The sequence below is a fragment of the Rousettus aegyptiacus genome, unplaced genomic scaffold, assembly GCF_014176215.1.
Source record: "Rousettus aegyptiacus isolate mRouAeg1 unplaced genomic scaffold, mRouAeg1.p scaffold_m13_p_7, whole genome shotgun sequence".
Taxonomy (NCBI): domain Eukaryota; kingdom Metazoa; phylum Chordata; class Mammalia; order Chiroptera; family Pteropodidae; genus Rousettus; species Rousettus aegyptiacus.
The window spans coordinates 60,747,513-60,760,558 of record NW_023416310.1 but is presented as its reverse complement, the minus strand read 5'-3'; the positions used below and the strand labels follow the sequence as shown (position 1 = coordinate 60,760,558).

The following is a 13,046-nucleotide window of genomic DNA, read 5'->3' as shown; positions in this document are numbered from 1 at the left end:
TTTGTTCTGACTCAGCGATAGTTTCACAAACTGATTGCTTGGTCACTTGGGATATCTTTCAGAAAGCTGCATGGAATTGCCACACTTTACAAAATCTATGAGAAATGAGAAGAAAGAGAAAAGAGTCCTTCTCATCTATCTGCTATTGTTTTGCATTTGCCCCTCAGAACACTAACTCTTTTATACAGTAACCAGGTATCTGCTGGGAGGCTAAATCTTACATCTTGCACTGTAAGGCTTCATGTTGGGCTGGAAGTAAAAGAAGTCACAGTCTCCTTGGATTCAGCCAAGCTGAGAAAAATAGAGAGCTTGAGCCTGCAGGAGCCCTTGATAATGCTGGAGCATAACACAGTAGAAAAGCTGCAATTTATCATAGAATAATGAAAGAAAGAAAGAAAGAAAGAAAGAAAGAAAGAAAGAAAGAAAGAAAGAAAGAAAGGAAGGAAGGAAGGAAGGAAGGAAGGAAGGAAGGAAGGAAGGAAGGAAGGAAGGAAGGAAGGAAGGAAGGAAACTGGGAGCTGGGGAAACTGATGACTTCAATTTGGAAAGCCCCCCTTGTACACCGCAGCCCACAGGGCCAGCACTAGAGAATGAGCAATAGGTCTGAGCATGAAACAGCATGCAGTGGCTCATCACCAGCTGTGAAAGCTGACCTCAAAGCACATAGAAAAGTCCTGAGCATTCCAGCTTCCTAAGATTACGGTCCATCTACTGGGCGAGAAGCTAGTATTCTAATAATAGCTACTCATGACATGGCTCAAGGGCTTCTGCCCAGGAAGACCAATCTGATGTAGGACTAGTTGAACAAGCAAGGTTATGGCAACCAGAGCAAGCGGTCATGGCTCATGCAGATGGAGCCAAGCAAATCCTGAGGGTGAGAGTGGCACGTAAACTAGGTCTGGTAAAAATCTGCCTCTAGATCAGTCCATTGCTTAGCATGACACTAGTGGCCTGCAGTTTCTAACCCCGATTACGCCTCCATCTCCACTTATCCAAAACCACATAGGGCTCTTGGGAAAAGGCTTATCCTCTTTTCAAACCTGCCTAATTGTAAATGCAGCTCCCATTGACTGGAGTAGCCTGTCTACCGCCCATCACTGCCCTTCGTCTAAATGATACATTTTGGTTCTTTTGGACTAAGGATAAAAGCATCTCACTTCCTTCCACTCTGTAACAGGGTTTCTCTTGGGACTTATGCTAGTCTGTGAGCTCGTCAAAGCAGGGGCCATCAAGCTCACCTTCAAGTTTGCAGGGCCTAGCACAGTGCAGCACAAAGGGCCTGCACTTGATTGATAGATGTTGAAATGAAAGTTTTGCCCACCAGCCTCAGTTGTTCCATAATTTGATTTCCTCAATAAGGAAACATTAGACTCCTCCTTCAAAGTTTCACAGCTAACTCGTTTCCTCCCAAGGGTCAAAATTAAGGAAGATGATGCTAAGAAGTCTTGCTCGAAAGACTGTATCTTGAGAAAACTTCTTAGGGAAGCAATACCACGAGGTGGTTAAGGACACAGGTTCTAGAGCCAGATGAGCTGGGTTCAAACTCAGATCCACTCTTTACTGGCCGTGTGGCTTTGGGAAAGTCACATAACCTTTCTGTGCCTTGGTTTACTCATCTGTAATGTAAGAAAAATAATGAACATAAAAGTTTCTGAGTATTTAATGAGTTAATAGTTATAAAGTGCTTAGAACAGTTCTTGGCACAAAATAAGCACTAAGTAAAAATTTGTTTAAGGAAAGGGAGATAAGATGGAGTGATGAGAACATCTTTTCTTCACTCATTCAACAAACATGAAGAATTTGCTTTCGTATGTCTTGTGGATAACAGGAATGAAAAGATGTCCCAAGAAAAGAATATGATGTTTCAAGGATGCATTTTGAGTTGTGCGTGTTTCTCAAACTAGGAATAGTCGGGCCGATTAATAATATTTCTAGTTAGATCCTCACAGTTTAATTGAAAAAATTATTCTTGCTGTGCCTTAAATTGTAATAAGAGCCAATGAGAGTTACTGGTTAATTTAATTCTTGGAGAAAGATCAATTGACCAGGCATCAGGGCACCATAGGCGCTGGACACTTACCAATCTATAGTTGTACATAGAAAAGAGATTTACAATGTGAAGAGAAGAGGGGAAAAGCAGCTTTCACTTGGAAAGTAGAGAATCAAAGGAATTATTCTGGAATCTTAGCTCATCAGCAAGCTACTGAATTATCTGAAGCTTTTGGTCTAGTTATCCAGATAATTGTACTTCTCTGACCCTCTTTGATACCAGGTCGCAAGAAGTCTTGGGATCCTTGTCATCTGCCCTTGGAAACTCATCTACTCATAGAGTCCAGTGGTGGGAAGAAATGATCGATGTCCTATCCCCAGCAGGTCCCTTATAATTTCAGTGACCACATCCGGTCCGCCCTCATGGGACTAACTGAGGGTGGTGCACCCAGCAGGAATATCTGCCATCACCCAGGGCTTCAGCTGTGGACAGCTGGAAGCAGAGTTTCGGAAATTTGTTTTTTTTCTCTTTTTATCATCAGTTTCCCCAAGTCAACTTTTGTCTTAGAAAAGCTCTAAAAAGGAACAAGAGCAAAACTGAATCTTCCGTGCCCACACATTATAAATTAGAGTCATCTCTCCCAGAACAGTTTTAAACAAAACGATCAGCACCTCTCTCCTTCCTTCCCACAGTGTGTGGCAGTAACTAACTTTATCGGAAAGTATTTGTACAGCAAATACTTTTGGGACTCAAGTATCTGTTGCTGCCCCCTGAGCTCTTGTTACTTTGTTGGAGCTCAAATTTCTATTCTTTTTTTAGGAGGAAGAAGAAAGCAGTGATAGAGAATTGGTCAGCGCTGTCCAGAAACAGGATTTGCTTTCCAAGCCCATAGCTAGCAATTAAGCTGGATGGCTTTGGATCTCATTCTGGCACCATTATACCCCTAAATTGAAAGCCTGAGTCCTGAACTGGAGTGAAGTCAAGAGCTTTGACCTTGCTTTCAGGACAGAGAAGCTGAGCTCTGTTTCCTGTTCCCCAAAGTCTCCTACTGTTCAGAGAGCAACAGAGAGGGCTGCTGAAGGGTGTAATCACCTCTGGAGGATTCCCTAATATAAGGAAGAAAGGATAGACACCATAGAGGTACCAGTGGGTGGGGCGAGCATGAATGTGAGCTCAGAATGGGACAAATCTTCACACCAGAATGTGGTTGATATTGTGGCCTCACAAATCTAATGTGATGGCTTCCAGAAGGAAAAGGAGATTTTGAAGCAGGGAGAAACTTGAAGTTGTGTGATCTCAGCCATGTCTTCAACATTTCAAGCCTCAAAGGTATGATTATGACAATGATGGTGTTGATGATGGTGGTGATAATGATGACGATGATGGTAGGATACTTATCTAAAAGACAATTGGAACATTAAGTGAAAAACTTATAACAGAAAGTAAAATAACTGGTACATAGTAGAGTGTTAGATTCGTTTTATTTCAAAGAGATTATAAACTCCATATAGGTAGAGTCTCTCTATATTCACCATCAAGTGCAAGCAATTTATCTAGAACACACCCTAAATCCATGAATGGGGTGGCTGAAGTAAGCCAGCCAGGTTGTAAAAATGAAATGTATAATCTTACTCTAAGTACCCACATTATTACCATTTACCAAGCTTCAGAAAGAGAGTCACAGGGTTAGCTGAGCCCAAACATATGTGACTGAGCTAGCATCTGTAACTTCTATATTCTACCCTATCTATTCCAAGAATTGACACCCCTCACCCTCATCCACTACCATCACTTGTTCTGGGAATGTACAGCCTGGTAGGACAGTTGACTCTCTCCTCTCTTGGAAATTAATCTTCCTTTTATTTGTTTCCTCAACAAAATTCTTATGCCTTTAGGGAGACCTGACATTGGATTTCAAGACACATTGATTCTCACTACAGTGGGTGGATAACATGTGTTGCTATTGGGAACAAGCTGCTTTATTAGCCTAGAAGAATTGCTGGTAGGCATTCAGGCAGTTTGGTTAACTGGAAGTGACAGATACAGGCTAGTGAGATGTGGGCAGATACCATGGGCCAGAGGAGATTTCCAACCTTTCCTTTTAACTGGGCTTCAGGAACATGGGTGGATGTTGAGAAAGCACAACTGTAACCTTTTTTCATAGTTCATTTTCAGGGAACCAATATGCATGCTAATAAACCAACTCTCATTTTCTGTAACTCAGTCCAGGCAAATATATCCCCTTCAAGGCTTCTACCTGCTTTAAATAGTCTCAGTGCCAAATGCCTAGGTTAGTTTGAAAACTATATTAGTCAGCTTGGGCTGCCATAACTAAACACCATAAGCCAGGTCACTTACACAATAGAAATTTGTATTTTCACAGTTCTGGAGCCTGGGAAGTCCAAGATCAAGGTGTTGGCTGATTAAGCTTATGGTAAGAGCTCTCTTTCTGGTTTATAGATAGCTCCTCTCACTGTGTCTTCATATGGCCTTTCTTCTGTCCACACACACATGGAAGAGAATGAAATCTCCAGTGTCTTTTCTGAGAACACTAATCCTATTAGATCAGGGCCCCACTCTTGCGACTTCACTTGATCTTAATAACCTCCCAAAGATCCTATCTCCAAATACAGTCACATTGAAGGTTAATGTTTCAATATATGAATTTTGAGATCAATTCCATCCACAGAAGAAACCTTTAGGAAGAGTTTTGCCACTGCCTAGCTCTTGCCTTCCAATGATGAAACTAACTGTTACTTGCAGAAGAATTCATTCTTGTTGCCACCTCAGCTGGCAGAGCCTGAGTTTTCTTAGGTATTCTATTAACATAGAAAAGTCTGCCTATTTGTCAATATCTCTCATCTAGAAAGCTTTCTTGGGTAGCTCTTGACTTCTGAGATCTGTTGTTTTGTTACATGACAAAGTTTCGTATCCCATAATGATATAGCAGTCAAGACTCAGCCTTTAGCAAAAGGAGGATTCTTGGTGAAGCCCTGGACGGATTCTCCAAAGGGCCTTCTATATTAGATCAGTGAAACTGACCACTCATTCCAGAATCCTTTACCACAGAGCCAAAGAAACCTCCCAGTAGCTCACCAGACTAGTGCCAGTTGAAACAGAGGCCAGCAAGCATTCTTCTAGCTGACCAATGTACCAGAGTGCCTCAGAAGGAGAGAGATAGTCTCCAAATCTCCACTCTAGTCTTCCTCCAATCCTTCAGGGAAGTTGAGGCTCAGACAAAACTTACTTCTACTTCTTCAGCACAGACTGGATGCCATGCTGGCCCCAGACACTTGACGATCTGCTGGCCTGAAGTCCCACAGCCCAGGAGGAGTATTTTCCTTTGCTTCCAAAGTTGACTTCTTCCTCCCTTCCATGATGGAGAAACGAAAGCAGATTTATGAAGGGAAAAGGAATATTAACAAGAGACAGTTGGTAAACAATTGATATGAAAAGCCAAGGTAGCACCATGTATGGTTTCAGAAGTTTGTGAGGCTGAAAATAGGAAGATAATGGGCTGGAAGACAGGACCATTTTCCGGGATTTTTACCAAACACTCATCTCAGGTATAAGAGAAAATATCTTGCAGTAAGGTAGCTTTTTGATAATTGAAGCAACTTGAATGAGATTTTGTCTTTAAAAAAAAAAATTCCTTAAACAGAACTCATTGGCAATGCAGTTTTATGTGAAATAGTGACATCAGCTCTGAGGCTCAGGACTAGTGGGGTGCCAAAAATGGTACTACTGTGTCAACTCTGATGGGACTTTCATTACATGGAGAAAGAGCAACAGGTAACTAAACAGCCAGGGGAATCAGCAGTATGGAGAGCTGCACATGCTCCTGGGATAGCCAGCTGCTTTCCATTGAGTTCAGTGTCCATAGGCATGCACATATTGTGTGTGTGTGTGTGGGCGGGGGGTGGGGGAGAGGGTAAAGACGGAGAAAGTAGAGTAGATGTTTGCTATCTTTTCACACCAACTAAGTCCACATCCACACACACATACTGGATCCCATATTACTGAAAAATATACTAAAGTTTGTGATGCTAGTGTATTCTATCTCCATTGAGAAATGTTTATATTCTACTTACCCAACTAAAGAGAAGAGGAATTCAATTAGTTTTTAAGAGCGGGAAGAAAGAAAGGCTTGGGAAAGTACTGGAAAGAGCCCCTGCTGGGAATGTGTTGTAAATACCTCTTGTGCAAGTCTAGGGGTAGGTGGGATATTTTTCTTCATCAGGATCTTCACTTAGGTGGCAGTTCATAATGTAGAGCTTCAGAACTCAGTTCAATTTAACAATTGTTGACTGAACCACTCCGCCGCAGGCACATATTAGGGAATGAGAAGGCAAAAGTGAGAAGCATAGAGAGAAAACAGGACAGAAGAACATAGAGGAAAATCAGGACTCACCCAATCAAAGAAAACCGTTTCAATATGATTTTCTTTAACTCTGAAAAACTTGACAATTTCAGATGTTGAAACCCTCAGAGTACTCTAAGATATTAACAAGAACAGAAAAGACTTGTCTTATGTTAATCAGAAAGGCCTTCTTTATAACACAGCAATACCATCTCAACTATGTGACCTCAAGGTCACAGTGGCAGAGAAGGAGTTTATGGAAGTACTATACCTGCACTTAATTGTCTTGATCCAGAAATCACATATCACTCTTGTTCACTTTCTAGGAAAAAAAAATCTCATTTCCTTAGCCAACTACAAAAGAGGCTCAGAAAAGTGGTCATCCAGTGTGTTCAGAAAAGTGAAATCATTTTGATGAACATATAGCATTGTCTCTACTACACCTCTGTAGTAAGCACTAATTAGACTCAAGGTATAATTGCATGGTGATCATCCATCAATAGTTGAGTAGTTGATCCGTAAACATCTTCCTACAGGGTTCAATCAGAAGATGAGAAGGAGACCCTAGAGAATGAATGTGGAGAGGCAATGGCTAGAGAAGAATAAAGCCATTTCCTGCAGATGTGTTAGTAACTTCAACTGTTCAATAATTATAGTTATTGTTGTAGAAGCTTATGAAAAACCCCTAGACATGAAATGAGCCAGGTTAGAGAGGTAAAACTAGTCAGTACGTGATATTTAAATGCATACAATTCTGGTCAGAAACTTGTCTTTACGCATATGGATTTTAAGAGAGTACAGAAACTTACCTGAGGGTGGGTACAACAAGATGTTAGTTACATGGGGGTTTTTCCAGTTGACCAAATTTTGGAAGAAGTCATAAGTTTAAAGACTGTGAGTGGCAAGTGTCCTCTGGGTCCAAACAGAGGTGTTAGACAAAACCCACGTGGGACTTGCTAAGGACTCCAAGCTGTCAAATCACATCCCTTAGCAACTTCTATAAGAGGCACTCCAGCCTTATTGACAGTGAGAATCCTCCAAGAGAACAACTCGGGGATGGGGGGAGCTTGTCTACCAGGGACAGAAAAATGTTTCACCACCCGGCTGATGGTTTACAGACCTGAGGATTTATCATTCCCATAGCATCTATGACATTGAACTGTAAAAGAGTAAAAAAAATATCTCTTGGGAGAGTTTGATAGTTTTCATTTGGGATTCAACAATCAGACTGGTGTTTGAACCTCCACAGGATATCGCTGCCAGTGAAAGATTAGCTAGAACCAGGGCAATGGGGAAGAAAGGAGAAAGAGGAGAAACCGTGGATGCAGTAGTGGGGAAAGTGAGTATCAGATTCTTCATCAGGCAGGTGAATAATACTGAATGGGGCAGGGGATGCAGGTCATCCAGAGAAGGCATCATCACCTGCATGAGATGCACCAGCAGTGGAAAAGATGGGAGGGAGGTTGTCCAAACAACCTGCCAGAATGTCTCAAACAGAAGGAGCTGGCAGTGTGACATCAAGTAAAGGGAAGGACATTCTACCATTAGGAGATAATTTCATAGATTCCATCTGAGTTAAAAGATCTCTCCTTCTTCTCCTCTAGTCTCTTCTACCTCAAAACCTAATTTTTAAAATGACAGAAACAGACAGAAAAGAGCAAGCAGGACAGGAGAGAAAAGTAGACCGCACTCTCCTGTTGCATTGCTGATCTGTAGAATCACAGGTCGGTCTCTCCCCAGGGTGAGGGGACAAATTCAACTGCATTAAAGATTAACGTTTTGATATTAGATTGGGCTACACTTTTTAAACTTTTATTTTGCAATTAACATATAATAAAACTGGCCCTTTTGGTATACCGCTGTGTGAATTTTAACACTTATATAGATTTGCATAATCGCCAAGACAATGAATGAATTTACTTTCTTAATACTCTCCCTTTGTGTGTCCATTTGTCACTCCCTACTCCTGTCTAACCCCTGAAACCACAGATGTCACCTCTGTCGCAGTTTTGCCTTTTTGTAAATGTCATATAAGTGGAAAAATGTAACCATTTGAGATAAGTTTTTTATTCAGCATAACGCTTCGAGATTCATCCGAGTTGTTGTATATCTCAGTAGTGATTTCTTCTTTATTGTTGAGAAGTACTTAATTTTTTGCATGCACAGCTATTTATTGATTGCTTTGGCCTGTGGCAGTTATCATTTTATTACTTCTCAGCCCAGATTCACTATTCAGTAGCTGCTCCACATCATGGACTGGAGTTCTAAAGCATATATTCATTCTTTCCAGCGAGCACAATGTTACACTCAATCAGTAGAGGGCGCTGGAGGAGTATTGCTCCCTCTTGTTCCAGTGGCTGCATTTTGTGTTTTTTTCTTGTTCCTGCAGCACCATCAGTCAGCAGCATGGATGTGCAAGGACGTCTCTTGGTGCCCTGTCCAAGCTGTGGACTCGGAGGAAGCAGTCTCTCTGCCACCTCGCAGTCCTGTTCTGGGCCAGATGATCACCTTCCCACAGCCTCGTGATGTAAACACATCAGATGAGGAGCACCTGTACACCAAAGCTTCGAGGGAAGCTCTGGTAATGTGGACGCCATATGCCTAGACCCCAGACCCACAGCCATGCCCTAATCTGTGCTATAAGTCTGTCTACCGGCCATGGTTCGTCATGTTTGGGAGACCACTTGCTGCCTTCCTGCCCTGTGAACCATCTCTGTCCCAGGCAACCAAGAGAACTTGGCCCTTTAGTGGGCACCACCACACCTTCTCCAACAAGCTTGGAAGCCCAGACCCAGAAGGGACTCCCTTCCAAGTTTCTTTTCCCACTCTCTTTCAGCCTTAAGATACTCCTTGAAGTTCTGTTTACGTATTTATAGTTACCTTCTTATAGCCACATAATTATTTACATTAAAATATCCCTTTTTAAATTACTGTGTGGTTTCTGTTTTTTTGGTTGGACCCAAACTGACACACACTAGTTAAAGGTCATTGAGTTGTTTCTGAGTATTGATGATTATGAATAGAGCCGCTGTAATCATTCAGGTACAGTGTGAGTGTGTGCGTGCACACGCATGCATAGGTTTTCATTTCTGTTTATTTCCGCGGTCTTTTTGTTTTCTAATTTTCCTTTTTATTCCTTTTTTTTGGATTTATTTGAACATCTTTGTTATTTTATTTTAATTTATTTATCATATTTTAATAATATTTTTAATTGTCTTAGTGGTTGCCCAATGGATTAAAATATAATTACATACATTTTAACTTTCTACTTAGGATTAATATTTTACCACTTCAAGTGGTATGTAGCTACCTTACCCCTATATAGTCTCTTTATGTTGTAGTTGACTCATATTATTACATCTACCTACTCTGAAAATCCTATCAGAAAATGTTACAATTTTTTTTTTTTTTTTTTTTTTGCCTTCAATGGATTGTTTTTAATGAGCCTGAGAGTTTGTAAGCAACATTAATGGCTTGCTTTCCTAATCACCCCTCTGTCTGCTATCTCCACAGACTTTCTGGTTCCACAGGCTTTCTATCCTCCTCTTTGTAGTTTCCTGGCCAGAGTATTGGTGCTTTATATACCTCACTCTGAAGTGCACTTCCTGAAACTACTTCCATCTCCACAGACAAATGGTAAGAGGACAGAGAGAAAAAAATCAATGAACATTTGTCATGCCCTCTGGGGACCATAGCTTCTTGTATCACAGTGAACAATTCTCCTTACTCAAAGATGTAGGTGCTTGAGGGTCCTTCTTACTGCTGCTTTTTCTGGTGCTACTGCCACTGTCATAGAACTGCACAGGGAATGGTAAGTGAAAGAACATAGAAAGGAAAAAAATATGGGAATGTTAGAAAACATTTTTTCCAGTCTTCAAAGCAGAATTAGAGAGCTTCTTCCGTAACTCCTTCATTACCATTAATATTCATTTCTGTATTTCAGACTACACCAAGTTTAAGCCAGGGGATATCGAAGAAAAAGAAAACCATGGAACTTTGAAATCTTGTCTTGTTCTTTCTTCCTGCTTCAATTTATTTTTTAAAATCCTCAAACTGATTTTGTATTCAGTTCGTACAGCTGTAATGAGTGGAAACAATAAGGTGGTGTATGCTTACTTCAGTTTACCTGAAACTGTGAGCCGGAAATAATATAGATGGTAAATATAGGAATTAAAACCCAGAAGAAACCAGGAAAGCTGTAAGATGTGCCTGAGCCATCATCCGAGGTCAGTAAGGAGTACTCTGTAGTGTGTGTTAGAGGTCAGGCGACCATCATCCAAACTAGAACACATTCTCAGAGTGAGAAATTCACTTGGGCTATATAAATTATACTTGGACAACAGTTTTAAACCAGGAACCAGACTATATCATCTTATTTAGAGGCATTGTGGGAAAATAATACTTTCTCGTTGTATTCCACTAAGTTCAATTATTTAATGACCATCAGCCTCCTATGTATAGAAAATTTGTTTTCATTGTTGACTTTATTTTGATTGACTTACACATAGAAAATATAAACAAACCTTTGTCTTAAATGTTAATTTGTCCTCTTCAGCATACCTACTAACCTGGAGAGAGTGTTTTCTGCAAATGTGACACCCAGATCATTTCTTTTTTTGTCTGTTTAAACCTGAGGCTCAGTTTTAGTTTCTGTGAAACTCAGAACAAAACCCTGAACCACTGGCTGGATCAGTTATAGCAGTGTTTATGTTAGAATAAAATAAACCTGAGTAAGATGGCCAAAAGAGGTTTCTGAGTCTTAAATCTCAGAGAGTAGCTGGCAGGAAAACCAGAGATTCTGGCCATCCCCATAGCACAATGGCACAATGACAATGTGGATTCTTCCCCACCAAGACCCTACAATGAGCCTTCCCACAAGAAACTTCCTCCAGGAATAATTTGTACCTTTTAACTCATCTTTAACTTTATCACTGGAATGCCCAACAAGGATGTTGCTTGGTGCCAAAGCCACAGTGGTTTTTATGATGTGGGCAACTCTGTGAAAAAAGAGCTCAAGAGCATTTCACACAGGCTCCACTCGGTGGCCAGATGACAATGCCTTTTAGCCACTCCAAGCCTGGATCACATTCTTACCGTGGATGTGATACATTGCATGTGAATGAGTCCAGAAGTTTCTCTGCTTTATTATTCCAATGGATCATTCTATTCCATCAGGTATGACAGAGTGTGAAGGTTTTGCATTCATATGTAAGTAGAATAGAATTTCAACGATAGCTTAAACACTCATAAGGAGGACAAACTTATGAGAATGAAATTAGCCTACCAGGAACAGCTATTTGGACCTCCAGAAAATCTCCTCATTTAGGACATCAACTGAGATCAGTAGTTTGGGAAGGATATACAAGAAGTGTCAGCCTCAATGGGAAAATGGCTTGGATGAAAGCTTTGTTCGAGCTCCATTCTTGTGGTCTTTTAACTACTGTATAAACTGATTTCTCAGACTCATACCTTGGCCGCTGACTGTTGCCAGTGTCTTCCCACTTTGTGTGTGACTGCCAGTCCAGCCCCTGTCTCCTCATTGACCTAAACGTTGAGGTCTAGTTGGTTCCTCCTTTCAGAGGCCCAGAGTAAGATTGTGCAGTTCACGCCCTGCCCAAAGTCCAAGGGCACAGGGAGAAGCTGAAATAAGCCCTGCTCTGCACCCCAGCCCTTGTGCCCCAGTGCAGGATGACATCGGCTCTGCGGAAGGGGCCCATTCCTCAAGTTCATCCTCCTAGAGGGAGGACTTCCCACGAGGACATGGTAAAGACTAACCTTGGCCTTGTCTGCTCCTGTCTCCTGGTCTCTGCCTTGTCTACTCGCTGTCCCTCCTCTAGAGCTGAGTAAACATGGAGTAGGAATGGTCTTCTTTACAGAGAAGCTTTTGGCAACGTTTAAATCACTTGTTGCTAATAAAAATAATACTCATTCTATTGCAAATATACATAAATTTATATGTACACCACATAGCCGACTCTATAGTCCCTAACCACAAAGCAGTGGTTGGATCAGCTGATTCTGCTCAGACCACTAGGGGCGCTGTGTGCTGAATATATATATGATAGTGTCTGAGAATTCACTCTTCCTTTGTCCAGTCCAACAAATCAGAGGCTCTAACCACAGCTTCAGTGTTATTCCAGTGCCTGTCATGCTTGCTCAGAGCTGGCAGAACCCCCTCCATTTTATATCAGCCTGATCCACGGTATGTGTTCTGTCCATCACCATCTCTGCTCACCAGAGCCTGGAGGAAAAGTGGTTCAGAGCCCATTTCTCCATTCCCTAGTCTGGAAGCTCCTTCCAGTGGTTTCTGTTTCACTAAGGTCTATCCTGGCAAAAACTCTGTGAGATAGTTCTGAGGTGGTTCCATGTGAATCCTTTAGAGTTTTTCACAGGCATGTGATAGCGCATTTGAGTCCAGAACTTGGAATTGGGAGGCACTGATTTTAAGCCTCTCCAAGTGATTGTCGGCAAAACCCGAAGAGCTTTTTTCACAAGATGAGGTAGAGACTCTGGCTCTTGAAAGGAACAGAAGTTAATTAAAATGAGTTTCAGTGTTTGATCATCCAGGGCAAGATTCACTGCTGCTTGTAGTTCAAAGACACTGGGTCCATTGACATAGTTGGGGGTCAAGATAAATATTCCTCTTCTACTTTTTTTAATAATGCTCACAATGTCTTCTGCATACACTGGAAATAA

At 41.4% G+C, this 13,046-nt stretch overlaps 1 protein-coding gene across 3 annotated transcripts in view; it reads right to left on the bottom strand.

The window, feature by feature from the left end:
- Positions 1-9,763: 9,763 nt before the first annotated feature.
- The window catches only part of LOC107498110 (interleukin 18 receptor accessory protein), a 29,642-nt gene continuing 26,359 nt past the window's right edge, over positions 9,764-13,046 (bottom strand). Inside the window, exon 9 of one of the 3 annotated variants that reach the window (XM_036224843.1) lies at positions 9,764-13,036. In XM_036224843.1, coding sequence (XP_036080736.1) covers positions 12,666-13,036 — 371 coding nt within the window. In that variant the 3' untranslated portion in view covers positions 9,764-12,665. The remainder of the gene's footprint in view (positions 13,037-13,046) is intronic. The other 2 variants (XM_036224842.1, XM_016120790.2) reach the window with 2 other exon arrangements.